This window comes from Musca autumnalis, unplaced genomic scaffold, assembly GCF_047663935.1.
Source record: "Musca autumnalis isolate F117 unplaced genomic scaffold, ASM4766393v1 scaffold_4, whole genome shotgun sequence".
NCBI lineage: Eukaryota > Metazoa > Arthropoda > Insecta > Diptera > Muscidae > Musca > Musca autumnalis.
In genome coordinates, this window is record NW_027411977.1 from 143,999,639 (window position 1) to 144,024,865 (window position 25,227).

Here is a 25,227-nt window from a genome sequence, read left to right on the forward strand (position 1 = left end):
GAAAACAGCGACGATGTCCGACTAGCTATTTGGCTGAATGGCAAAGGGACTACTACCCATTCATCCGGCGTGAATGACTGCCTGTCCCTCCGCCCTCTAGTTCTCTAATGGTAATGGTGCGTCAGATGGGCGATATTGCGTGCCAAGTTGAGAGTCGCAAGTCCATGTACTTGTTGTGTATAATTGAGGCGCTGGAAGATCAACCCACTACAAACACACAACCCTATGCACACATACGTAAATAGATCGATTGGCAGAACGCATTTACAGTGACGTTCATTACGACAGATATGAACATTTATACATGGCTAGGGCTTTATACGTGTGTGTGTGTTTGTATGTAAAGAGTATCTGTGAAATTGTCTTTATTCTGCTGTTCAATGTGAAATTGAATAAATTTCAATATTTTAAGTACAGCTCTTAGCTCTTTGGAATATTGTGCGTTATTTGGAATCCAGCAGTTGTCGCGATCGGAAGTATTGGAATTCGTGAAAGATTCCTGCGTTGAAAAGTAATAAAAAAGTCCTTTGTGGCCCCTATTCGAGTGATAAAATAAGTTCTATAACCTAATGCTGGCTTAAAACGGCATTTACATTGATATGTTTGGCAAGGACTATGGACTAAGGATTAAGACCGAAAATTTATTTGAAATTTTTAATTGATTCTCCGAAATCAAATCAAGCAGAAAATTTAACTCGTTAACAAAACTGTGCTACAAAAACAAATTAAAAGAAAAAAAGTGAATTCAGTGATAAGCCAAGAATAAGACAACAAAAACAATATTAAACAAAATCTTGATCTTACTCTATACTGCCAAGCATTAAGAATACATGGACATGTGCACACTTTTCAAAATATATGTGATCCAAAGAAATGAATAAAAAATATGACAATAAAAGTGATTAAATGAAATATGTTCACATCGCGTTCAGTGTATTGATGTTGATTTAAAGATTTCAGTTCAGTTCAGTTAGTGATTAATAATACCTTTCAATCTCATTTTAGTTTGCTGGCAATTTATTCGGAAACAAGACGTTCTTTGACAACGACGTCAAGAACGAGTTAAGAAGTGATTAATTTGAAATATATTCCACAAAATATAATATAATCATCAATAACTGACGTCAAAATGATGGCCTTTCGTTGGGCCCTAGTGGGAGTTGCACTGTTCGTCGCTTGTGCAAATGCGGCAACAATTGTAAGTGTCAAAATGAACAGTTTTTAAATGAAATAGACAATAAGACAAATGGTTATGAATTAAGGATATACATATAAAGTGTTAATATAAAGTATAATTGTCGTTTCGGCCTCCCAGCGATACCTTGCCGTCAAGATTAATGAGTTGCTGATATTTCGTATTTTAATTTGACGTAGGTCCAAATATCTTATATTTTTCCTTATATCACAGTTCATTAAATTACTTATGAGTCTACTGAACTTACAATTCCTAAGCGACAGAAACAAAATTTTATCTATTTAGAAGGTTAAGATTAATACTCGGACTCGGGCACATGGAAGCAAAATTATTTAAAACATATTCAAAAAATCAAATCCCTTAATGTTGATGACCCAGCAAATGTTTTACTACGATCTGTGAATACAAACTTTTCACACTGACGAGATATCCATTTCCATAAAATTATTAAAAAAATAAATAAATTCAGCCTTTGACAAGAGTACTGAATATACCAACATACCAACGAACATCTCTACCACAATATAAAAACATCATTTACCAAGGGAAATAGAGACTTCCTTGCACATAAAAGCAAAAATATTTTACTTTTATACAAGAGTGATTGGCCGGAATATTCGACAGACATATCAAAGACCAACTACCCGAATAGAACGTATATCCATACTTTTTAAATGGTTTTATTTAGCTCACCCCGTTTGTTTTTTATTTATTACAAAACAAAATATGTTTTTTTTTTGTTTTTATACCGTCAGCATTTAGAGGCTTAAATCAGCCTTTCGAGAAATAAATCGAAATAACGTTTTTAGATCCCAAGTATGTTTGGACTAAATCAGACAATTTGGAGTAGAGTTGTTAAAATCTAGTTCGTTTGAACGACCTAGTTCACTATACATATATGTATGTAGTTGAGTGAACGCCGCACAGTGGAAAAAAATACCGATCTAGCGCGCCAAAAGTCAAAAAAATCACATACGCCAATTTAAAAATGATTGTTGCAGTATTAATCTAATGTGTCCACAGAACGCAAAGGCATTTAAAATAATTTGTTTTGCATCAGTCTAAGCGGAATAACGTTCCGTTTTTGGTTGACATTTTTTGAACTAGTTTTCATAATATAGTTTAGTAGTAAATTTGTGATCGTCGCATGCACTCTTCCTACAAAGTAATTTTAAAGCTTTATTGAATTTAACATTTCGTGAAGCAGGTGATTTAAAAAATGTTGAATATAAAATGTTATTTATTGCAACTCGGATTTTACACTTAAAACATGTGACATCCGATTTTTTCCAAATTGAGCACTTTGTTAAAGCTATTACTAAGGAGTGTCGCGGGATGGCGCGTAGATTTTTTATTTTATTTTTAGTACACATAGTTCTTGACTAATTTGTAAAATTTTAGCTGCAACAAACTGCAACATTTTATTTTATTACTATTTTTATTACTATCATTTTTTATGTAAAAATGCTGAAATTGGAGCGGTACCTTTCTATGGGGGCCATATCAATGCGTATACCTGTGCCGAAAATTCTTCGTCGGAATATTTTATACCACCAACGAAGACTAAATGTCAACTTTCAGCTATATCGGTTGGATAATATGGCTAAAACCTCCAAAATTACCGAAATCGGTGGTACCGGTCTATGGGGGCTATATGAAAACGTGGTCCTATACCGAAAATGTTTATAGGAGTGTATGCATAACCTTCACGGAGACTATATACCAAATCCTAGCCGTTTCGGTTGGATAATGTGGTAGAAATCTTTAAAATACCGAAAATCGATAGGTACCATTCTATGGTAAAAATACAAATTTACCAAATATATTAATAAATGAAGTAAAATTGTCAATCTATAGCTGTTTATATCGAATTTATGGACAAACATACAATAAAACATAGACTTTTACTTTTGGCGCGCTAAATCGGTACTTTTTTCCACTGTGCGCCGGTCGTTTGTATGAACGATAGGCGAATGAGTAATAGTATCTCTTTGTTTTTGTGAAATAACTAATACGCAAACGAACTATGGTACTAAACTAGTTCACTAGATTTAATAACTCTAATTTTGAGTCGATTTATCCATGTCCGTCCGTCTGGCTGGCTGGTACGCACGATAACCCTCGAGCGAATCAACCGATTCATTCCAAACATTTTCAATTCGTAATATTTTGTCCAAACTTAGTTTAAGTTCTAAGATGGGTCGTATCGGTCCACCCTTTCGGGTACCACCCCCGCAAAAGCTCAAATTTTGTCTGTACAATTGTGGGAATGATATCTCTCGAAGGGAGCAATCGATTTGGTCCAAACATTGCACATCGTATTATTCCTTCCTTGGTCTAATCCTTCGGGTACCTCTCACACACGATTCAGATAAAGTGATGTTTAAGAATGTCTCTCGGATCATTTTGAATTTTTTTCAGCAGACTATCCTTGCTGCGGTACAATTTAGGGCGGTACAATTTTCTTCGGGGGCAAGTCCATACCACCAACTAAAATGACAAATCCGCAAGATAATTCTCGCAGAGAGTTTCTGATTGGTCCAAATTTTGCACATCGAATTATTTTACCCAAGTCAAGTATCAGGTTGGAATATGGAGTATATCGGTCCCTTACTTCGGATACCTCCTACAGGGAAAAGTGCAGTTTGACGACTCGTCTCGGATATATTTGAAAATTTTCACAGAATTCTGTTTTCACGGTTCCTATTTCAACGGCACAATTTTTTTTCTACAGCAAATCCATACTTCCTTAGATAATGACCCAAAAGCTCAAAACACGCTCCGGCACATAATAATATGACTAGCGTGCAAGATAAAGAAAACACTTTTTCAAAAAGTTTTTCCAAATTTAGTTTAAAGTAATTTAGCATTTCGAGTTATCTATAAACCAGAAGTTTATTTACTAAATATTTTTGAACTATATGTCAATGATTTGGTATAGCCCCACATTACGGTACCTGCAGATTCCACCTATTTTGAAGCAAACTATTGATACAAAATCATTATATTTTATATACGGCATAATTTTTGTGTTTGCTTCTGTTTTTCGTCACAGCCTGAGGGTATATGTACATATCTCCGTCAGCACAACTGATTAATGCTTTCTTACTTGTTCACATCTTGAGAAGTATGGGTCATACCGTTGTACTAAGGATTATGAGGACTAGGTGATTTAAACACATTTTAAACTATCTGAGAAGTGAACTTAAACTGCAGTTAAGCTACAAGTTTGCAAAGCTGAATCGATCTGGATATGTGTGTTCGCCCGTCTGTCCATCTACCTTTGGTCGGATTATGGAGCTTTAAATTGGTCCCAAATTGTGTTGTGTTCCAATTTCCAAAGTTTATTTCCATGGCGGTATCTCTGCTTCTGTCAGACGTATTCCAAGAGAAACACCCGATAATGAACATTTTTATGTATGCTAGTTTTGATGGTCAAACATAAAAGTACGACGAAAAGCTAGTTATAGATAATGCCCTACATTAAAAATTCTTAATAATATTTTAAAATGTTGCATTATTTCCAAAATAGCATGCATTGATGATACATTTAATCTACAAAGAACACCATATGTTGGAATTATTGATCCTATTTCTTTAAATCGCCGACAACAATTGCACTTTTAAAACATTCTTCCATTCACTTTTCCAATGTCTCATACCTCTCTGCAGATTTTGGTGTACTTTTAACATTTTAATCTTCTGTAAATACAAAATCCCCTCAGAAAAGAGTGACATAACTCAAAAAATGCGATTTGTGAGTTAGCAATTTTTATTATTTCTACGACTTCTACTTTAGCTTGTGTCAAATTTTTATGCTGAAACCTCTAAAACTTTACAAGTTACAGCTTATTTACTACGAGATTCGCATAATTCAACACAACAGTTTTTTGAGATTATGAAGCCCTAAAACACTTCGAATTATGCTTAAACATGCACAGATATTAAGCACTGATATTTGACTAGCTATTTGCAGAATATGGTCTAGGTAGATATTTTAGTTTTTGTGTAATAATCTTTTTAAGTTGGGAAGTCAAATTTCAATCGCCACTTTATAACTCGCTTTTCTCGAAACTGGATTTTTTGAGATGTGTCACTCTTTGAGTAAATGAGCGATATACAGGTTTACATTTAGGTCAAAGATGAGCAGAACATGAGCTTAGGCGCTGCTCCCACAACCGTAAACATCTATTTCTAATAAATCGAGCAAAGCGTATTTATTGTTATGGGATATAGTTTATTGATCTTCCCAGTCCACGGTGCTCTTGAATCAAATTTAAATGGAAGGTGCTTACACCTTTGAAGTTTGTGCGGATTCTGAAACTACAATGTTCATAGATGAGAAAAATCAAAAAACAAAAAAAAAATCGCCGGAGCGCTTTTTAAATAAATCGCGATTCAAGTTGAAAATTTTAGGGGTTGTTTAGGTTTTCACGATTTTGCTTAGATCAAAATGAGACTGAATAAAATGTTGTAGCTATGAAAATTCTCTGCAGGATTGACCTTTACGGTGTTTTCGTAGGTCTTACCATTTTTGAGATATTGAAGTTCAAATTGGGACAATGCACTGACTGTATCGCCCCCTTATAAAACAATGTCATGAATGGTGCGCCTTAACTAACTTTTAATTAAAAACGCTTACAAAGGGGAAGTTTTTGTGAATTCTGAAACAGCAATGTTCATAGATGAGAAAATTCCAAAAACAAGAAAAATCGCTGTAGGGATTTTTAAATAAATCGCGATCAAAATTCACATTTTTAGGTGTTTTTTAGGTTTTCACGATTTTGCTTGGAAACCGCAAGTCCAATCGAAATGGAGCTAAAGAAAATATTGTACAGGATTGACGTTTATGATTTGTTCTCAGGCTGTACCATTTTTGAGATAAAGAAGCTCAGTTTACGTTTTTATGTTTTTTTGTTAGGGTTTCGCGATTTGGCTTGAATACGGCAAGTCTTATCGGCACGGGAGCTGAGAAAATCTTATAGCTGTGAAAATTCTGTACATGACTGGCTTATGTAATTTTTTCTACGTTTTACCATTTTTTTAGATATATAAGTTTAAGTTGGGAAATTGCAGTCATGACATTGTTTTAAAGGAGACGATACAGAATTGAATTGAATTTGAATTGTCCCAATTTAAACTTCTATATCTCAAAAGTTGTAAAACCTACGAAAATACTATTAAGGTCAATCTTGTAGAGAATTTTGATAGCTACAAAATTTTCTTTAGTTTGATAGGGCTTGCGGTTTCCAAGCAAAATCGCAAAAACCTAAACAATCCCTAAAAATTTCAACTTCAATCGCGATTTATTTAAAAAGCGCTCCGGCGATTTTTTTTTTTGTTTTTTGATTTTTCTCATCTATGAACATTGTAGTTTCAGAATCCCCACAAACTTCAAAGGTGTAAGCACCTTCCATTTAAATTTGATTCAAGAGCACCGTGAGTCTTTTATACCATTTATCATATTATATGCAGAGCATAATATGTCATTGCAAGTTTTACCATATAGTTTTCTTCGATCCCAGCAGAATCTGAAAATGATGTACCATTTCCGAAGCAGGCATTTTCATATCCAAACTTATTTCTTTCAACTAAAGATAACATCATTTGTCAGGATTGTTTGTCTATACTCGACTCTTTGAAAATTCAGTTGACTGATAACTCCACAATCATCCTGAAAAATGAATATATGTACACATATATGAATACCATTGGTTTCCGTATTCTGCGTGATACATATAGTGCTGTTTTATACCATTAAGGAATAGAGCAAATCTTATTTCTTATTAACATATTATAAAGCCCCTTGGTTGCCACCGTGATGCAATGGTATGCACACCTGCCTTGCACGCTGAAGGTTGTGGGTTCGATTTCCCGGCCAGGCAACATCAAATTTTCAACGGTGGCAAATACCCCTCAGTAATGTTGGCGACATTTCCTGAGTATTTCAGCCATGTTAAACTTCTCTACAAGTGGTGTCTTAAGACACGATGTGGAATCGTCTGGGATGTTTGTGGAACAATTATTATATTATTATAAAGCCCTGAGGGATTATGTAGTCCGATTCGTATTAACTCAATGATATAAACCTAATTTTTATTGCAAGTTCTGTTAGAGAAGAAATGCCGCCTAAATTACTCTGAGAGGTTCGTTGCAATGCTAAAAATGTGATATTGCCGAGTTTGGTAATCGAAAAGGTACGTTCATTGCACCAGGACTAACAAATAACACAAAAACTAAGCTAGATTAGATTTGGCAACAGTGAAAATGCTACTTTAGAAATCTGTATGTACAGAACATTGATACAGATATACATTTGTTAAATGATTCTCTTCTTCTTTTCCACGTAACTAACTCATTGAGAAGTATAGGACCTCTGCAATATAATATTGAAACCTTAACTATGTACTAAATCGACACCGAGCATTGAGACTAAATTCAGATTAAAGTTCCTTACTTTCATATAATCCACAAATAAACTAAACTATGTATTATATCAGTAACCCAGATAGAAATTACCAGAACCCCCTCATAAAAAATTAAATAGAATTTTCAATAAATTACCATTGAATTAAAATATAGACACACACTCAGAAAATAAATACCAAATATAATAATTTGTTTTGAACTTCCGTTGCTATCATTAATCTTCAGGAAATTACAAAGATCTCTGATAAGCGCCATTGCTATAACCCATTAAACAAATCTATTTACCAAGGTCATCTTTGAATTATGATGATTTCGAGCCAAAACTAAGAATCAGCGAATGACAACATCCAACGAGATTCAATGATGCGTCTAATAAAGTCGCTCGTTCGCACATAAATCTAAGTAGGTCTCATTGATAAAGTTGACATTAAAACGTGAACTCAATTCTAATAATCAGTGTTGAATGTTGACACAAGCATACTTTCAATTTATTTTTTGTTGGTTTTGAATTTTTAATAAAAGAATTTTAATTTCACTATTTAGTGGCATACCTTATTTGAGTTTTCATTTCCTTACGTCATATGTACGTATCTCATATCTCATGGCCTCAGGAGCTAGTGCTTTTCGGTTTCAATGCTATATGTGTATGTATACTGGTCAACGCAATTTTTGTTTCATCCAAATTTTTTCTCTATCAGGCCTTGTTTTCGAGATATAGGCCAGGACCATATTTTACTCTGAGGAGATTTGCCATCGCCGAAAATATTGATGTTCTGGCCAGAAATTGAACCGCAGACCCTCTGAGTGCAAGGCGGACGTGCCACTGCACGACGGTGGCTCCCATTTGTTGGGCATAGACTTAGGGTATGTCTTCGTCAACACAACTGACTGATTATATCATTGGTCTATTTTTTCTGAGCAAACAGGGGTAAATGTAAAAAGCAACTATGAGAACGCGACAAAATCGATTAGTTGTCAATGAGAGTCGTACCTAAAATTTTCTGAGCGACATTTTTACAGAACATTTCGAAGCTGAAAAACGTCATCTTGTGGTACTTTTATAGCGGCTCTTAAAATAAAGGACGAAAAGGACATTGAAGGAAGCGAGTTAGAAGGTCGAAGTGCTCCACGAAAATAATCCTCATTTGATTTGATTGAAGACATGTCATCTCAAAAATATGGTAAAGCAACAGTGAACAAAGATATAACGCTAATTCCTGATTGCTTACAGGGTCTCTAGCCAAAACTTCATCACGCCATAACGGGGAAGTTCGACTCACCGATCTGTCCTTCGGGGTTCTTAATATACTCAACAAGGCCTTTCTTCCCCAAGAGGAGAATTTTCCGTGCCCTAGACTTTCACCTCCATTTTGCTGCACAGTGAAATAAAATGGAATAAATGTTATTTTAGGCATTAATAGGTCAAAGTTCATTCATTCTCACTACAGGAAATCATTTTGGAGAAAAAAATTCAAACAGTCATAACTAGACATCGGATTTTTGCATGTTTTTTATTTCTCATCCGATTGGACTCAAATTTTGGATCTAGACGTTTTAAGGGTCAATTTTTCGATATTTGGGGTCATATCAAAAACATGCAAAAAATATGCAAAAAATATGCCAAAAAATATGCAAAATATACAAAAAAATATGCAAAATATACAAAAAATATGCAAAATATGCAAAAAAAAAAATATGCAAAATATGCAAAAAATATGCAGAATATGCAAAAAATATGCAAAATATGCAAACAGATTTTGACTGAAAATCGTCATAAATGTCGTAAAATTGTCAATTAAAGTTGGAAAAACCATCAAAAAATACATAACAGTGTTCTAAACTAAGACTGTTGACCATATAACATCGTTTTTTCAGCAGATTATTATGTTATTGAGACCATTTACCACAGTGTGGTGTAGGGTATAAAAATATGGTATTGTAATACAATTTTTTTATTATTAAACTATGCAAAAATATAAAATTTGATAGAATATCAAACGCTCTATGTAAAATTCAATACTTTCTTTGTAATAATTTGTAGCGTTGGGCTGGTTATTGTTCAAAGGGAACAAATCGATGTCGGATTTTTTAAGGCGGCAACCGCATAAAGTTTTTAGTTGGGTCAGATTTTAAGACTGTCAAAGTTTGAGCACAATTGGAATATGTTAACATGTGCCACTGGGGCCCTGACGTTATGAAAATCTCGATTTTTTTGGCTATTTAGCGATTTCGGCGACCCATTTCTCTGGAATGGTTAAAGCTTTTTGTCCATATTAAGCATTAAATTAAAGGTCATTCTGTTCTTAACATTTCTTGCTGAACAACAAACTACGTAAGTATTACAGAATTCGAGATAATAAAGCCAATGTCCCGAAAAACGTGACTAGGTACGCCTTTGTGCGAAAATGGAGACTATTAAAAAAACATTTTCTTCATTTTTATCAATTTTTGGAATGAAAACAAATGCCTTTGACATTTTGTTCTAAATTAAATTTATTCGAGAGTCAGACATCATGTAGTTTTGGAGCTATCTGGGTACAGATGACAACTTGGTGATGAACTCGACTCCTTGCTATGTCGCTCACAATTTTCAAGTTATTTACCATTCTTTACCCCTCCGGGTAATTGATGTTCTGTGGTCAAGTTGCAGAATCTTTTTCAAGAAATTCGGAGTTAAAGTTTAATCTCTTGAACAACAATTAAGTCTCACTTGTAATTATCTTTGCTTTGTTAAGATTTTTGTCGTCTTTTGGATCTTTACGGTGTTTTGCACTATCAGTTCAAAAAATGCCAGACCAATAAGTTCAGGACTAAGGTACCACATATGATTTATCATTTTGCTATTTCCTTTATCTGATATTTGTTTGTGAATGCCTTTCGTATTAAGTAAGTCTTCAATGCGGTTTAGGTCTTGTTTTGGACCTAAAAATATTTCTGAATATTGTTTTCACTATTTTTTGTATTAAACTCAATCTATTGTCTCTATTTCTTTTTAACCTAATGATAATGTATACCCAATATATCCTATATTATATCTATATAAACATTATCTTGTTCATTATACGTTTTGTAAAATCAATAACCCAAACTCTCACTTATAACACTCAGTTGTTGACGTATGGGATACCAAATAAATAAATAAAATACAAAAAATCATTCTGGGGGCGTCCAGTCTCGAACGATTTAAACGCAAGGTGCTTCTACGGCCTCTTGTTCTTGGGAAGTGGGCTGGGCAGTAGTTTTAAAAGACTCTCGCCTACTTCGAACTTGGATTTGTCGATCGCAGACTATTCTTATAGAAATCGCTTGAATATGTTTGGTTGATGTCCGGATGTGCTTCCAAACTTGCAGTCAAAAATCCCTCTCAACAATTTTCTACCAAGTTTGTACGGTGGTACAGAAGCTCTCTAATATCTGCTCGAGCTCGTGGACCCCATTTTTCTAGGCATTTGTACACTGCTAGTTCTTTTTTCTCCCATGAGCTACTGTCACTTTCAGGAACGCATAGGAGTTGTTCTTTACCCCCATGTGATACCAGAACAGCAACCCGTTTTTTCTTCTTCTCTGTTTTGAGAATATCTGCTAATAGTTTTCAATGCCAGTGCACACAAATAGCCTCGTTCCTTGAAGCTGTTGCGTTTATTTTTCACGGTTTATTCTCCGCTGTTCACGGATAAAGCTTCTAGAGATCTTATCGGATCCTCTCCGATAGCTTCTATTGTAGCCATAATGATACTAGTAACGTTCCTATACACCTTACAGGGGTTCAGCACCAATGACAATTGCATAATTACGATTTTCTTGAAGCCACGCTTGATTGTTTTCATAAAAACAAGAGCTAGACCTCATTGAAAATCTATTGAAATACGAAAACATAGACAAACAAGTATCAGAAAAAGGAAATAACAAAATAATAAATCACCTGTGGATCTTAGTCCTGAACTTGTTGGCTTGGCATTGTTTGATTCAACGGTGCAAAACGCCGTAAAGAGCCAAAAGGCAACAAAAATCTTAACAAAGCAAAGATTCAAATTTCTTCAGAAATATTCGATCCAAACTTCCAAAAGAGCAACTGCCGAAAATCCTAGAAAAAGATCTGGCATAATTCTTGTTGTTCAAGAGATTAAACATTAACTCCGAATTTCCAGGAGACGCAAAGTATGGTAAACAACTTGAAAGTTGCGAACTACATAGCAGAGCGTTCTTCAAGTAGTCAGCTGTACCCAGATAGCTCCAAAACCACATGATGTCTGACTCTCGAATAAATTTAATTTAGAACAAAATGTCAAAGACATTTGTTTTCATTCCAAAAATTGATAAAAATGAAGAATATGTTTTTTTAATAGTCTCCATTTTCGCACAAAGGCGTACCTAGTCACGTTTTTCGGGACATTGGCTTTATTATCTCGAATTCTGTAATGCTTACGTAGTTTGTTGTTGGGCAAGAAATGTTAAGAACAGAATGGCCTTTAATTTAATGCTTAATATGGACAAAAAGCTTTAACCATTCCAGAGAAATGGGTCGCCGAAATCGCTAAATAGCCAAAAAAAAAATCGAGATTTTCATAACGTCAGGGCCCCAGTGGCACATGTTAACATATTCCAATTGTGCTCAAACGTTGACAGTCTTAAAATCTGACCCAACTAAAAACTTTATGCGGTTGCCGCCTTAAAAAATCCGACATCGATTTGTTCCCTTTGAACAATAACCAGCCCAACGCTACAAATTATTACAAAGAAAGTATTGAATATTACATAGAGCGTTTGATATTCTATCAAATTTTATATTTTTGCATAGTTTAATAATAAAAAATTTTATTACAATACCATATTTTTATACCCTACACCACACTGTGGTAAATGGTCTCAATAACATAATAATCTGCTGAAAAAACGATGTTATACGGTCAACAGTCTTAGTTTAGAACACTGTTATGTATTTTTTGATGGTTTTTCCAACTTTAATTGACAATTTTACGACATTTATGACGATTTTCGGTCAAAATCTGTTTGCATATTTTGCATATTTTTTGCATATTCTGCATATTTTTTGCATATTTTGCATATTTTTTGCATATTTTGCATATTTTTTGCATATTTTGCATATTTTTTGCATATTTTGCATATTTTGCATATTTTTTGCATATTTTGTGCATATGCAAAATATGCAAAATAAATACGAAATATGACCCTGCCATTGAATTTAGTTTTCTTTGAAACGAATTTTGGTCCAATCAGAATCTTCGTATCTTTAATATTAAAAAATATGCAAATATGCAAAATCCGATGTCTAGTCATAACCCTAGTGTCCACTTGAGATGTGCTTCGACAGGACCGATGCTTGATATCTTACCTTCTCTATACATAATTCTTTCTACAATTTTTTCTTCAAGGAACCAAGGTAAATTTTGCATGCTCACATGTTCAAGTAGATGAAGATCGTTCGTCGGTATATATCACAATCTACCAAATCGAATCTACAGACGAAGGATTCAAAAACCATACCGACCATATCTAAAATATCTTCAAACATCAGCAAATCCTTTTACCTGACAATGGCTGTATCCGCTTTTGTCGTTTTGCTCTAAGAGATTAGAAAACCACATAGCTACACACAGAAAAAAGGCCTCTCTATCATATGTCCCAAACATATATTTGTTTGCAAGCAGTCCCAAACATAACATATGTTTGGGTCCTGCAAACACATACAAACCCGAAAGCCACAAAAAACAAACACATGCACCAATGGGCGCTTTCTGAGAGCAAGGGAGCGTAAATGTCAATGTGAAACACATTGAAATGTATGCACACTTGCTCTCAGCAAGCGCTCACTGGATATCTCTAATATATACACACATTTTTAAATGGTGGTATTTTATTGAAAGGCATAGAAAAAAGCAACAGCACAGCAGACACATAGGTACATAAAAAATTTCAAAGAAAGACAAAACAGGCTTTAAAAAAAGAAAAAACTGAATGAAATAACTTATAAAAATAATTTAAAAAAATTAAGTTTCAGTGTTTTATTTAGAAATGCACTTAAAACTAAAAAATAATTTGTCGCTTAGCCTCAATATATACATTCCTTCTCATGATAGAATCTCTCAAATAAAACGCTTGCATTTAAATTATGAATGATGGCAAAATTAAACGGCAAGCGTTTTATTTGAGAGATTCTATCATGAGAAAGAATGTATATATTGAGGCTAAGCGACACATTATTTTTTAGTTTTAAATGCATTTCTAAATAAAACACTGAAACTTAATTTTTTTAAATTATTTTTTATTTTTAACTTTTTAGTAAATACATTTTTTGACCACTGAGATCCCCAAATGCCGAATTACAGTTCATTTGAGCAGAAAATGTAGATTAAAATGCTTGAAATTGGGTGGTACAGTTAGATGGATGCTATATTAAACCTTAACCTACGTCCACAATTTTTAGTGGGGAAGTTCCTGGACTATTGAGAACTCCAAATGCCAAGTTGCAGCAAATTCGGGCTAAAAATGGAGACAAAATCCTCAAAATACCAGAAGTCGGGTGGTGCCGTTATATGGAGGCTATAGGAAAAAATGGACCCATATTGGTTTTGGTTTCATATTCATGTATTGTCATCTAAATCTGAAAAATGTGCAAAGTGTTAGTTCGATTGGTCAGCTGCAACTGCGTGAAAAACGAGTTCGAATCAGTTACCAGATTTGAAAAGGGGGTCAAGTTAGACACCGTAAAAACACTGTAAGAATGGACCAATATTAGTTTTGATTTCATATTCATGTATTGTCATCCAAGTCTAAAAAGTGTGAAAATTTTCAGTTCGATTGGTAAACTGCAACTATGTGAAAAATGAGTTACCAGATTTGAAATGCAATTTAAATAAAACAGCGTAAAACAGTGCAAAAATGGACCAATATTGGTTTTGATTTCATATTCGTGTATTGTCATCCAAATTTGAGAAGTGTGCAAAGTTTTAGTTTGATTGGTCAACTGCAACCGTGTTAAAAATGAGTTACCAGATTTGAACTAAACACACACCAAGGCAAGTTAAATAAAACACTGTAAAAAGTCGCACTTTTAAAAAGAAAAAATATATAAAAACATCGTTGAACGTTTCTCCTTAGTTGTGAAATAAAACACATTTTCTTCAAAGTTCAAATCATCAGCGGGAAATAGGCATATGGAATCAAATGATTATATTATGTAATAAATAGGTACATCCATATTCCAAATATACATATGTATGTATGTATATGAAAAATGTATTGATGTAATTACGAATATTAAATAAGATTTCCTTGTCCAATAAAATATTTCCATTTACCTTTTCGATTCAATTATAAAATGTATTGGACATTTAATTTACTAAAAAACACAATTTGTTTGTTTCCTCTTAGCTTACTACGTTGGTTAACAACAACAAAGCACGAAACACACGTGTTTTAGGCATACACATCACAAACTTTCTTCGTCTCCTATTACACCATACTAGGGATGCACAAAACAGTACTCTAGCGTAAATTTCATTTCGTTTGTTTTTTTATTCTCTTGCGCTCAGCCGTTGGTGAGACATCAACGAATGCACCACAAGCACGGACGTACGAACTGTTTTCTTTATGTTTTACTTAAATAGTGTTTGTACATTAGAATTAACACTTGTAATTTATTGTTTGTTATTTAAAATGACTTCATTAATATGCCCATATCAAACAAATAAAGAAAATCTAAATTTTGTGCTCAATTGGAGAGTAAATTTGGTAATCTTACCACTACAGTCACATATATTGTTTTATGCATCCCTACACCATACACACAGCTCTTTATTATAAACCGGCATTCCGCAGCCGCGAGAGCCCTGTTGTTACTCTCTTTGACAAACATCCTCTCTTCACCCATGAAAAATATGTTCTAACATAAAAATATGTTGGTACCCAAACATATAAAATTGAGATATGTTACAAAATGTTGCAAACATATATTTGGGTCCAAACATATATTTGTTTGCAATCAGTCCCAAACAAATATTTGTTTGGATCCAAACATATTTCTCATATATATTTTTCTGCGTTTATGAATTGAAACCTACACTTATTCCACGGCCTTGACCTAAAAAAGAAAATGCGTAGAAAAAAATTTTCTTATAATAATCGGAAAAACCAGCGTATATTATCCTAGTTATCTATTAAAATGAAACTTTTTTTGTTTTTCTTTCAGGCCTCCTCAAATGATGAAAATGTGGAATTCATTGATGACATTCAAAGATTGAAGAGAAGCAACAGAGGCTAGTAAGTAAACAAATACCAAAACCAAATAAATTTGTTACATTGATGAGTGAATCAAGGATAATCGGCAGTGCCGGACTTTTTTACCGCGAAATCTATAATACTTAATAAACAACAAGTCGTTCGAAATAGCTAAAATGCGTAGGTTGGGTTTTCAAGAAAAATTTCTACCAATAGACTAATAGAAACAAACTATTTCTCACAAACATGACAGGAGTAATAATGAGAGTATCTACATATCAAATAGTATAGGCCGATTTTAATTTTAGCTCAATTACATTTCACCTCCCACTTGTAATGGATCAAATGCTCGGGTTTGTAGCCGAGAACCGTTACAAAACTTATGATGTGCCGAAGTTCCAATCCTGCGACCCTCAGTACACAGAAAAAAATGTTAGCCATTTGATAAAAAAAATTCAAAGATCGATTTCCTGGCGATAAAAAAATTTTCATATTGACAAAATTCGATAAAATTATTTGATCACAAAGTAGAAATACAACTGATAAAATATTTCACATATTGCTTGTTTTGTTTATTGTTGAAGATTCAATCTCATTTGATTGCTTGAGTTGGAGTATTCCCCCATTGGCTCAACTTCATTTGCAGAGAGTAATGTTTTTTCAAAACGAACTGACAGTGTTGTAAAATTTTACTGATCGCTACCAATATCATGATTTCATCCAGGCGAAGGGAATTATCAATTGGCTTCTCAGTTTTTAAAATGATGCCTTTTTAGCGAAAAACCGAACTCTTTAAGTGTCTAGTATTCTCATATGAATGAGAATCACACTCACTTTTCGGTTTTTCCAAAGAAACACCAAAACTAAAAAAATATTCTGCAACATGTCAGCACGTATCAACTAAGAATTCATCGAATTCTGTGAGTTGGAAAGAACATCACCACAGTTACCTGTGAGGTTGTTGTTGGAATTTTGTTTTTAACAAAGCTCCCTTGCGCGTGCCTCCGCTGCTTTTTGTTACTCTCTGTAATAGAGGGTAATAAATGAAGTTGAGCCAATGGGGGAATATTTCACATATTGACAAAAATATTTATCAAAATATTACACATATTCCATTTTATCAGTTTAATATAAAAAAATTGCTAAATATGTTAGTCAATATGTGAAATATTTTACCAGTTTAATTTTTACTTTGTGATCAAATAATTTTATCGAATTTCGTCAATATGATAATTTTTTTTATCGCCGGATTTTTTTTCTGTGTAGTGGGATTCTCTAACTCATTTTTTGAGTTACCGGCAAATGTCGGTAAAATTAAAATTCTTATAACTTCGGTAATTAACGATGTTTGTCGGTAAGTTGGCGACGAATAAATAGTAGTTGTAAAGTTCTACTGATAGCAAGAGTGTTGTCAACTTTAATTTGAATTTTTCACTCATAATTTTGCATTTTAATTTTATCGATTTTTGTCGTTAACTCAAAAAATGAGTTAGAGAATCCCACTACAGGTTACAAACACGCAGATAAATTGAAATTTAATACCAATTCGTAATGTTCCGCAAAAATGTCGAAACCGGACTGAACTTTTTATACCTTCACAATTTTATGTTGAGACTTTATTGAGCATTGGCATCCCTAAATACCTAATTTTAGCTAATTCGGTCAGGTCAAATCGGACGATAATTACTCTAGCGTTCTCACAAATTGATATAGAGTGCTACTTTATTTTCAGTAATTTAAGTATTTTAGCTACATACATTTTGCGACCGAACTAACTGTAATTTGACATTTTGTTTCCCAGTAGTCAGAAAACTTCTCAAAAAAAAAATTGCCAACATAGGTCAACGTTTTGTTATGACCCTATAAAACGATAGAACCGATTTCAGATTTTTTAGTTTTAATCTACAATTTCGGCCACTGAGAACCATATATGCGAATCTTGGCCGAAATTGTAGATTAAAACTAAAAAATCTGAAATCGGTTTTATCGTTTTATAGGGTCATAACAAAACGTTGACCTATGTTGGCAATTTTTTTTTTTTTAGAATTGTTCTGACCACTGGGAAACAAAATGTCAAATTACAGTTAGTGCGGTCGCAAAATGTATGTAGCTAAAATACTGAAATTACTGAAAATAAAGATACATGGATCTATGCCGACAATTTTTGGTGGAGAAGTTTCGTGATTGCAGAGAACCTTAAATACCAAATTCATAAAACCTTATATGCGGGCTATACCTTAACACGAACCTATGTTGACAATTTTGGGTGAAGTTTTGTGACTGTGGGAATTTCAACTGGCAAACTACGGTTAGTTCAGTCAAAAAATGTAGCTAAAACCTTCAAAATAATATCGGAGGTATACCAAAACAGCATACTATGGTGGAGGGAATATAAAGTAAAACAAAATTCAACGAAACTGCCAAAATGAATCTTCCATCATTTTAACCCCCAGTTTTTGTAAAAAAATTTTATGTTCTCACACGAATTGTCAAATTTTTAAGATCGATTTACTCGCCTTAGCGCAAATGTGGAACGCTGATTTTTGAATGAGGAGAACGTGTTTACGAAGAATTAGATCTGTATGTCATTTTGGGGCAGAGTTATGGACGCCCAAATTATTACGAATATAGACGAACGAACAAAAAATAGTTACAAAAACAGGGGGTAAATATTTCTTTTGGTTTGTTTCTTTCCAGTATGAGAGGTCAAACTCAGTCACAGTACTTAAATTTTGGCAAACCTGAACAGGATGGAAAAGCTGAAGCAGAAGCTAACGAAAGTGGTTCCCGATCATCAGTATGTAAGTTCAAATGACAAAAAGAGTATTACAAAAAATTTCTGTCTACATCGATTCTAATAATGTTCATAAAACTTGTAGCCGGCAGTCACGGTATGGGTCAAGCCCAAAGTCAATTTTCGGTGGGTGATTGTGGTGAATGTGCAGGAAGCACAGTATATGGTAACTTTTGGTGATTTTAATAAATTTTAAAAATGATTACTGACCTCATATTATTACTGACCCTCTTAGATTATAACGCAGGTTCCCCAGATCCATTGATTTACGGTGGTGGAGCCGGTGTAGGTGGTTATCAACCCACAACACAATTCACCGATGGTGGACCTTCTAATATAATTGGAGGACCGGGTCAGTATGATTCTCAAGGTATGTTATGACATAACAACACCATGACTTGAAATGAGAACGAAATTCTCACCTCTTTTTAATAGGACAAATTATTGCCCCTGGCCAACCCGGAGCACAAGGTCAATTTGGAGGTCCAGGTATTTATGAAACTATGAATATAATATTGTATACGAAGAGCTTTTTAAATATATATTTCTTGTTTTAAAGGTTCTACTTATGGACCTACAGATGGACAGTCAGGCTTCGGTGGACCAGGACAACAAGGAGTTGGTCAAGTTGGGGGACCTACAGGATTAGGACCTCAAGATGGAATCTCTGGTCAACCAGGTTATGGTCAAATTGGAACAGGACAACCAGGAGCTGGACAGCCAGGCTTTGGATTGGGACAACAGGGTGTAGAACCAGGCATTGGTGGTGTTACTCAACCTACAGGACAACAAGGTGTCGGTCAACCAGGATTTGGTGGTGTCACTCAACCTACAGGACAACAAGGTTTCGGTCAACCAGGTTATGGACAACAAGGTGCGGGTCAACCCGGTTTTGGACAACAACCTGGTCAACAAGGTGCAGGTCAGACAGGTTTTGGACAGCAACCAGGACAACAAGGTGTAGGCCAACCAGGCTTTGGACAACAAGGTGTAGGCCAACAAGGCGTAGGTCAACCAGGATTTGGAGGAGTCACCCAACCAACAGGACAACAAGGCTTTGGCGTAGGCCAACCTGGTTTTGGACAACAACCAGGCCAACAAGGTGTTGGTCAACCAGGTTTTGGACAACAACCAAGACAACAAGGTGTAGGCCAACCAGGCTTTGGTGGTGTTACTCAACCCACAGGACAACAAGGTGCAGGTCAACCAGGTTATGGACAACAAGGTCCTGGCCAACAAGGTGTAGGGCAGCCAGGATTTGGACAACAACCAGGACAACAAGGTGTAGGTCAACCAGGCTTTGGACAACAAGGTGTAGGTCAACCAGGATTTGGACAACAACCTGGCCAACAAGGTGTAGGTCAACCAGGCTTTGGACAACAACCAGGTCAACAAGGTGTAGGCCAACCAGGCTTCGGACAGCAAGCTGCAGGTCAACCAGGTTTTGGTGGTGTCACTCAACCCACAGGACAACAAGGTGTAGGTAAACCAGGTTATGGACAACAAGTTGTAGGTCAACCAGGCTTTGGACAACAAGGTGTAGGTCAACCAAGCTTTGGTGGTGTCACTCAACCTACGGGACAACAAGGTGTCGGTCAACCAGGTTATGGACAACAAGGTGCAGGTCAACCCGGCTTTGGACAACAACCTGGTCAACAAGGTGCAGGTCAGACAGGTTTTGGACAACAACCAGGACAACAAGGTTTAGGCCAACCAGGCTTTGGTGGTGTCACTCAACCTACAGGACAACAAGGTGTCGGTCAACCAGGTTATGGACAACAAGGTGCAGGTCAACCCGGCTTTGGACAACAACCTGGTCAACAAGGTGCAGGTCAGACTGGTTTTGGACAACAAGGTGTAGGCCACCCTGGCATTGGTGGTGTCACCCAACCTACAGGACAACAAGCAGGATTAGGACAGCCGGGATATGGAGGCGTTGGACAAGCTGGCTATGGCCAACAACAAGGAGCTGGACAACAAGGTGTAACACAGCCTGGATATGGCCAACAGGGATCACCAGGTTTTGGTCAAGTTGGAGTTGGACAACCAGGCTATGGACAACAAAAACCAGGTTTTGGACAAGGACAACCAGGCTACGGAATTGGCCAGCCAGGATTTGGTCAAGGTGCTGTAAGGCCAGGTTATGGCCAACAAGGTGTTGGTCAACAAGGAAGACCAGGACAAGTTGCTGGCGGCAGACCCGGATTAGTGCATCCAGGCCAGCCTACATCTGGTATGGGTAGACCAGGAATTCCCACCCAAGGTGTATCTAGACCTGGATTTGGACAAGGTCAAGGAAGACCAGGTTATGTACAGCCACAAGGTAACTACGCACCAGTTGTTGATTCATGAACCATATTTCATTTATATTTTCTGTCACTTTTTTAAAAGGACCTGGTGTAGGTCAAACCGGATCTGGTCAATTTGGTGTTGGTGGAACACAGATGGGAGGTGGCCAACAGTATGTACCAGGACAACAACTCAGACAACCAGGTACTAATTGAAGAGTAAACAACATTTGAACAACATTTTTACATAACTTTTATATATTTTCAAGGATTTGGTACACAGCCAACTGGAACCGGTGCAGGTATGGTGCCATCATATGGGCAACAAGGTGCAGGAAGAAGACCAACAACTCAACCTGGTTACGGACCTCAGCCAATTGTTCAGCCTGGCTTCGGTGGACAACAGGGTGTAGGTGGTCAACAAGGAGCTGGTGTACAACCAGGATTTGGAACTGGTGGTTTCCCAACTGGAACTGGAGCTGGCGTTCAAACTGGGGCTGGAACCGGTGTTGGAGGTGGTACTGGTGCTGGTATTCAAACTGGTGCTGGAGTTCAACAGGGAGCAGGTGCTGGTTATCAACAAGGCGGTTCAGGAGTTGGTTATCAACCAGGTGCAGGCGCAGGTTATCAGCCTGGTTTACGTCCTGGCATGGGTGGACAACAAGGTGCTGGAGTGCAACCCGGAACTAGTGGTGTTTATAGACCTGGAACCGGTGTACAACCAGGTGGCGGAGTTGGTTATCAACCAGGCACTGGAGCTCAACAGGGCACTGGAGGTACAGGATATCCAACTGGCGCCGGAGTTCAACCCGGTACCGGAGCTCAACAAGGCACTGGAGGTACAGGATATCCAACTGGAGCCGGAGTTCAAACTGGTTCTGGATATCCAACCGGTGTTCAACCAGGCACAGGAGCCGGTTATCCCACAGGAACAGGTACAGGAGCTGGTTATCCAACAGGTACTGGAATGGGTACAGGAGTTCAACCAGGTACAGGTGCCGGTTATCCAACAGGTGCCGGAGTTGGTACAGGATCTGCAGGTCAACAGAGTGCAGGTACCGGTTATCCAACAGGCGCTGGAATGGGTACAGGAGTTCAACCAGGTTCAGGAGCCGGTTACCCAACAGGCGCCGGAGTAGGTGCAGGATCTGCAGGTCAACAGGGTGCAGGTGCCGGTTATCCAACAGGCACTGGAATGGGTACAGGAGTTCAACCAGGTTCAGGAGCCGGTTACCCAACAGGCACCGGAGTAGGTACAGGATCTGCAGGTCAACAAGGTGCAGGTGCCGGTTATCCAACAGGCACTGGAATGGGTACAGGAGCCGGTTACCCAACAGGCGCCGGAGTAGGTACAGGATCTGCAGGTCAACAGGGTACAGGTACCGGTTATAGACCTGGAACTGGAGGTCAGCCCGGAGCAGGCGCTGGAGCTGGTTATCCAACTGGAACTGGAATGCAACCCGGAGCTGGATACCAACCCGGAACAGGAGTTCAACCTGGTGCAGGAGCTGGTTATCAACCAGGCGGCGCAACTAGTGGCTACCAACCTGGCACTTATGGCCCAGCTGGCGGTGTTGGTCAAGGTGGTGTTGGACCTGCATATGGTGGACAAGGACCCCAACAAATAGTTCAACCAGGTTTCGGTACTGGTGCTGGTGCTCAAACAACAGGAGACTTATCAGGTCTCGTAGGTAAGGATTGTCATAAAACATTTCAAGTTAAGTTTAAAAATAAGGAGTAACAATTTTAGCCTCCGGTTCAGTCGGTGCTGATGATGCATTCTCTCAAGCTGAATCATCTATCAACAATGGTCAGGCTGCCGCCAGCGCTCAGGGCAAAAAGAACGGTGGTACTGCCAAAACACAAGTTCAGGGTACATACAGTTCAACTGGTTCTTTCAGTGCCAGTGCTATGACATCGGACAATGATCGTTCAGCCAGCTCTCAAGTCACCGGAAGTGCTGAGGGTGCCATGAGTCAGTCGCAAGGTCAAGGTGGTGCTGCCCAGTCGCAGGCTCAAGTTCAAGTCAATGAAAAGGATGGTGGCACCAAGGCTTCTTCACAAAGCGGTGGTCTAATACATCAAAGTCAAAGCGAGGTAAGGCTCAAATCGAAACAAATTCAATGGCATTTCTCATACGTTATTCTATTGTTTGTTATTCAAGGTCCAAGCTAATGACAAGGGTGGCTTAGCCGATGCACAATCCAGTGGTCCCGGACAAACATCATCACAAGCACAAATTGGCTTCCGTCCCGGCCAAGATGATGAAATTGTTCAATCAACTGGAGGCGGTCAAGCTTCTGCTCAATCTGGTGCCCACTCAGGCCAAAGTCAATCGCAAATCCAAGGCACATCCAAGTAAGACGGGAGTGCACTTACGATCCTAGTTCACCTGTGACATTTTTTTATTTTATTTCCAGATATGGCGTTTCTTATCATGGAGCTGCTCAATCTGCTTCTGGTACCAAGGAACAAGTTGCCACTTACCGCGAACAAAACAGAGAACTTTTCAATACGATCAGTCAATTTGGAAACACTGAAGCGTAATATTGAGCTTTTCGAAACATTATTTAACAGCATATCTAACATGCTGCTCTCTGCCTATTTTCAGGGTAACTGATCGTGTCGACACCATGTATAATCCCCAAACTGCTCTCACGTCAGAATCTGATGTAATTCCCGATTTACAATTGAAAGCAGCACAAACACCCAAAGAAGGTTAGTTATGTTTATATGTTTGATATCAAGTGATAGGTCAGAGGTCTGGGCAGTTGGAAGTTGTCTACTACACATGTACATAGTTAGGTAGAGGGCATAGAAACAGCAATTTTACTCTCTACATCTGTATCAGTCGTGTGAAGATACTTTAGAGGAAAGGCCCACTATATCCTTCTGTTATTAAAAAAATGCCACAGTTACTTAAATTATTTCCAATATTGTCACCTTTAGGACTGTCGAAGGTTAAAGCGCACCACATTATTTGACTTATAGTCGTGGCATATGGGTTTCCAGATATGAAAACGGTCTTTCATAGTTTAGCAAAATGCTCACTTTTATTTGTTAAATTACTTTAATAATATTTATATCTGTTTTTTTTTTTTTTTTTTTTTTTTTTGTCGTACAGCCGCCAGTTCAAACAAATTAGATGAAGACAATACCGATTACAAGCCGAAGATAACTAATAACGGTAAGTTTTAGTAACATTTCAATGACTAAAACTTGTTCTAATCTTCTGATTCTTTGAACAGCATCCCCATCAAACAAATTAGACGATGATACCAATTTGCCCGAAGAAGACGAATATGAAGATGAATACGAAGAAGAAGAATATAACGATAGCGAAACACCCATCAGCATGGAAGAAGAAGAACCCAAAACACCCAATGTGGCAAAATCACAATCCAACAAACCATACATTCCCTCTCCATATGTCACCCACACCCAATCCTCACCCACACAAACACAACAAGCAGCCGTGCCAAGAAATACAAAGAAATATAATGTAGAACAAAATCAAAATGGCCGCGTTCAAACTTATCCCATACGTTCAACCACTGAAACTGTTCCCAGCGGGTTCCGTGGCTCCGTCAATGTTGAGAAGAAATTCCATACCAAATCGTTGGAACCCCACAAGACCGAAAACAGAGTTAATATTACCGCCGATGAGAAGAGTTCCGAATGGAAGGCTCCCCGTAAACCCGATAGCTATGTAACAGTTACTAAGTCCGTAACAGGAAGTATGGATAACAGCAAGAGTCCCCCTAAAGACAACAAGAACTTTGAATCCACCTATTACACGAAATCATCTACCTGCGGTTATTTCACCTTCTCCTGCAACATTGTTTACGGTGTAAATGGACGCAGCAAAATCTGTCGTCCCAAGGCACCAGCTAACGGCAAATGTTAGGTTCATAAATCGTTAGTTAAAAAAAAACACCCTACTTCCATCATTCTACTTATGACGTACTAATATTTAATTTAACACAGTTTCCGTTAAGTCCAAGTTTGCTTTTCCTAATTTAATTTACACCAAAGTAACGACTCTACCACCTACTCGCCATTAATCATAAATTTAAGTTAAACCTCCAATTACCGTTATATAAGTGTATTTTTATATATAAATATTTTTTTGTTGTATTCACGTGTGTGAAACGTACCACTGCCCCGATCGTTAATTAAATTATTAATAATTTACACAGAATTTCTTTAACTCGATCCTCTTTATTTTTTTGTATGCAATATTTTGTTTTTGCAAAATAAAGTTACGAATAACATTTTAAAAA

General features: G+C 36.9%; 1 protein-coding gene across 4 annotated transcripts; it reads left to right on the forward strand.

Moving 5' to 3' along the window:
• On the forward strand, positions 1-25,227 carry prc (collagen IV-like protein pericardin). 4 transcript variants are annotated; one of them, XM_073985738.1, is made up of 17 exons: positions 421-511; positions 1,006-1,198; positions 15,834-15,904; positions 18,560-18,663; positions 18,742-18,822; positions 18,892-19,026; positions 19,092-19,145; positions 19,216-20,979; positions 21,048-21,149; positions 21,214-22,227; positions 22,264-22,635; positions 22,695-23,041; positions 23,109-23,302; positions 23,365-23,487; positions 23,556-23,662; positions 24,069-24,131; positions 24,193-25,227. In XM_073985738.1, the coding sequence occupies exons 2-17, from the start codon at positions 1,130-1,132 to the stop codon at positions 24,849-24,851; spliced, it is 5,259 nt and encodes a 1,752-aa protein (XP_073841839.1). In that variant the 5' UTR covers positions 421-511; positions 1,006-1,129; the 3' UTR covers positions 24,852-25,227. The 4 variants fall into 4 exon arrangements, with proteins under 4 accessions (XP_073841838.1, XP_073841839.1, XP_073841841.1 ...); XM_073985740.1 differs by having other exon boundaries at positions 19,216-20,358; positions 20,512-20,979; positions 21,214-22,635; XM_073985737.1 differs by having other exon boundaries at positions 1-511; positions 21,214-22,635.

Coding starts and splice junctions, on each gene's coding strand:
- prc (XM_073985737.1), top strand. CDS start 1,130: ATGATGGCCTTTCGTTGGGCCCTAGTGGGAGTTGCACTGTTCGTCGCT. Junction 15,905..18,559: donor AAGAGAAGCAACAGAGGCTA/GTAAGTAAACAA, acceptor GTTTCTTTCCAG/TATGAGAGGTCAAACTCAGT. Junction 23,663..24,068: donor AGCACAAACACCCAAAGAAG/GTTAGTTATGTT, acceptor TTTGTCGTACAG/CCGCCAGTTCAAACAAATTA.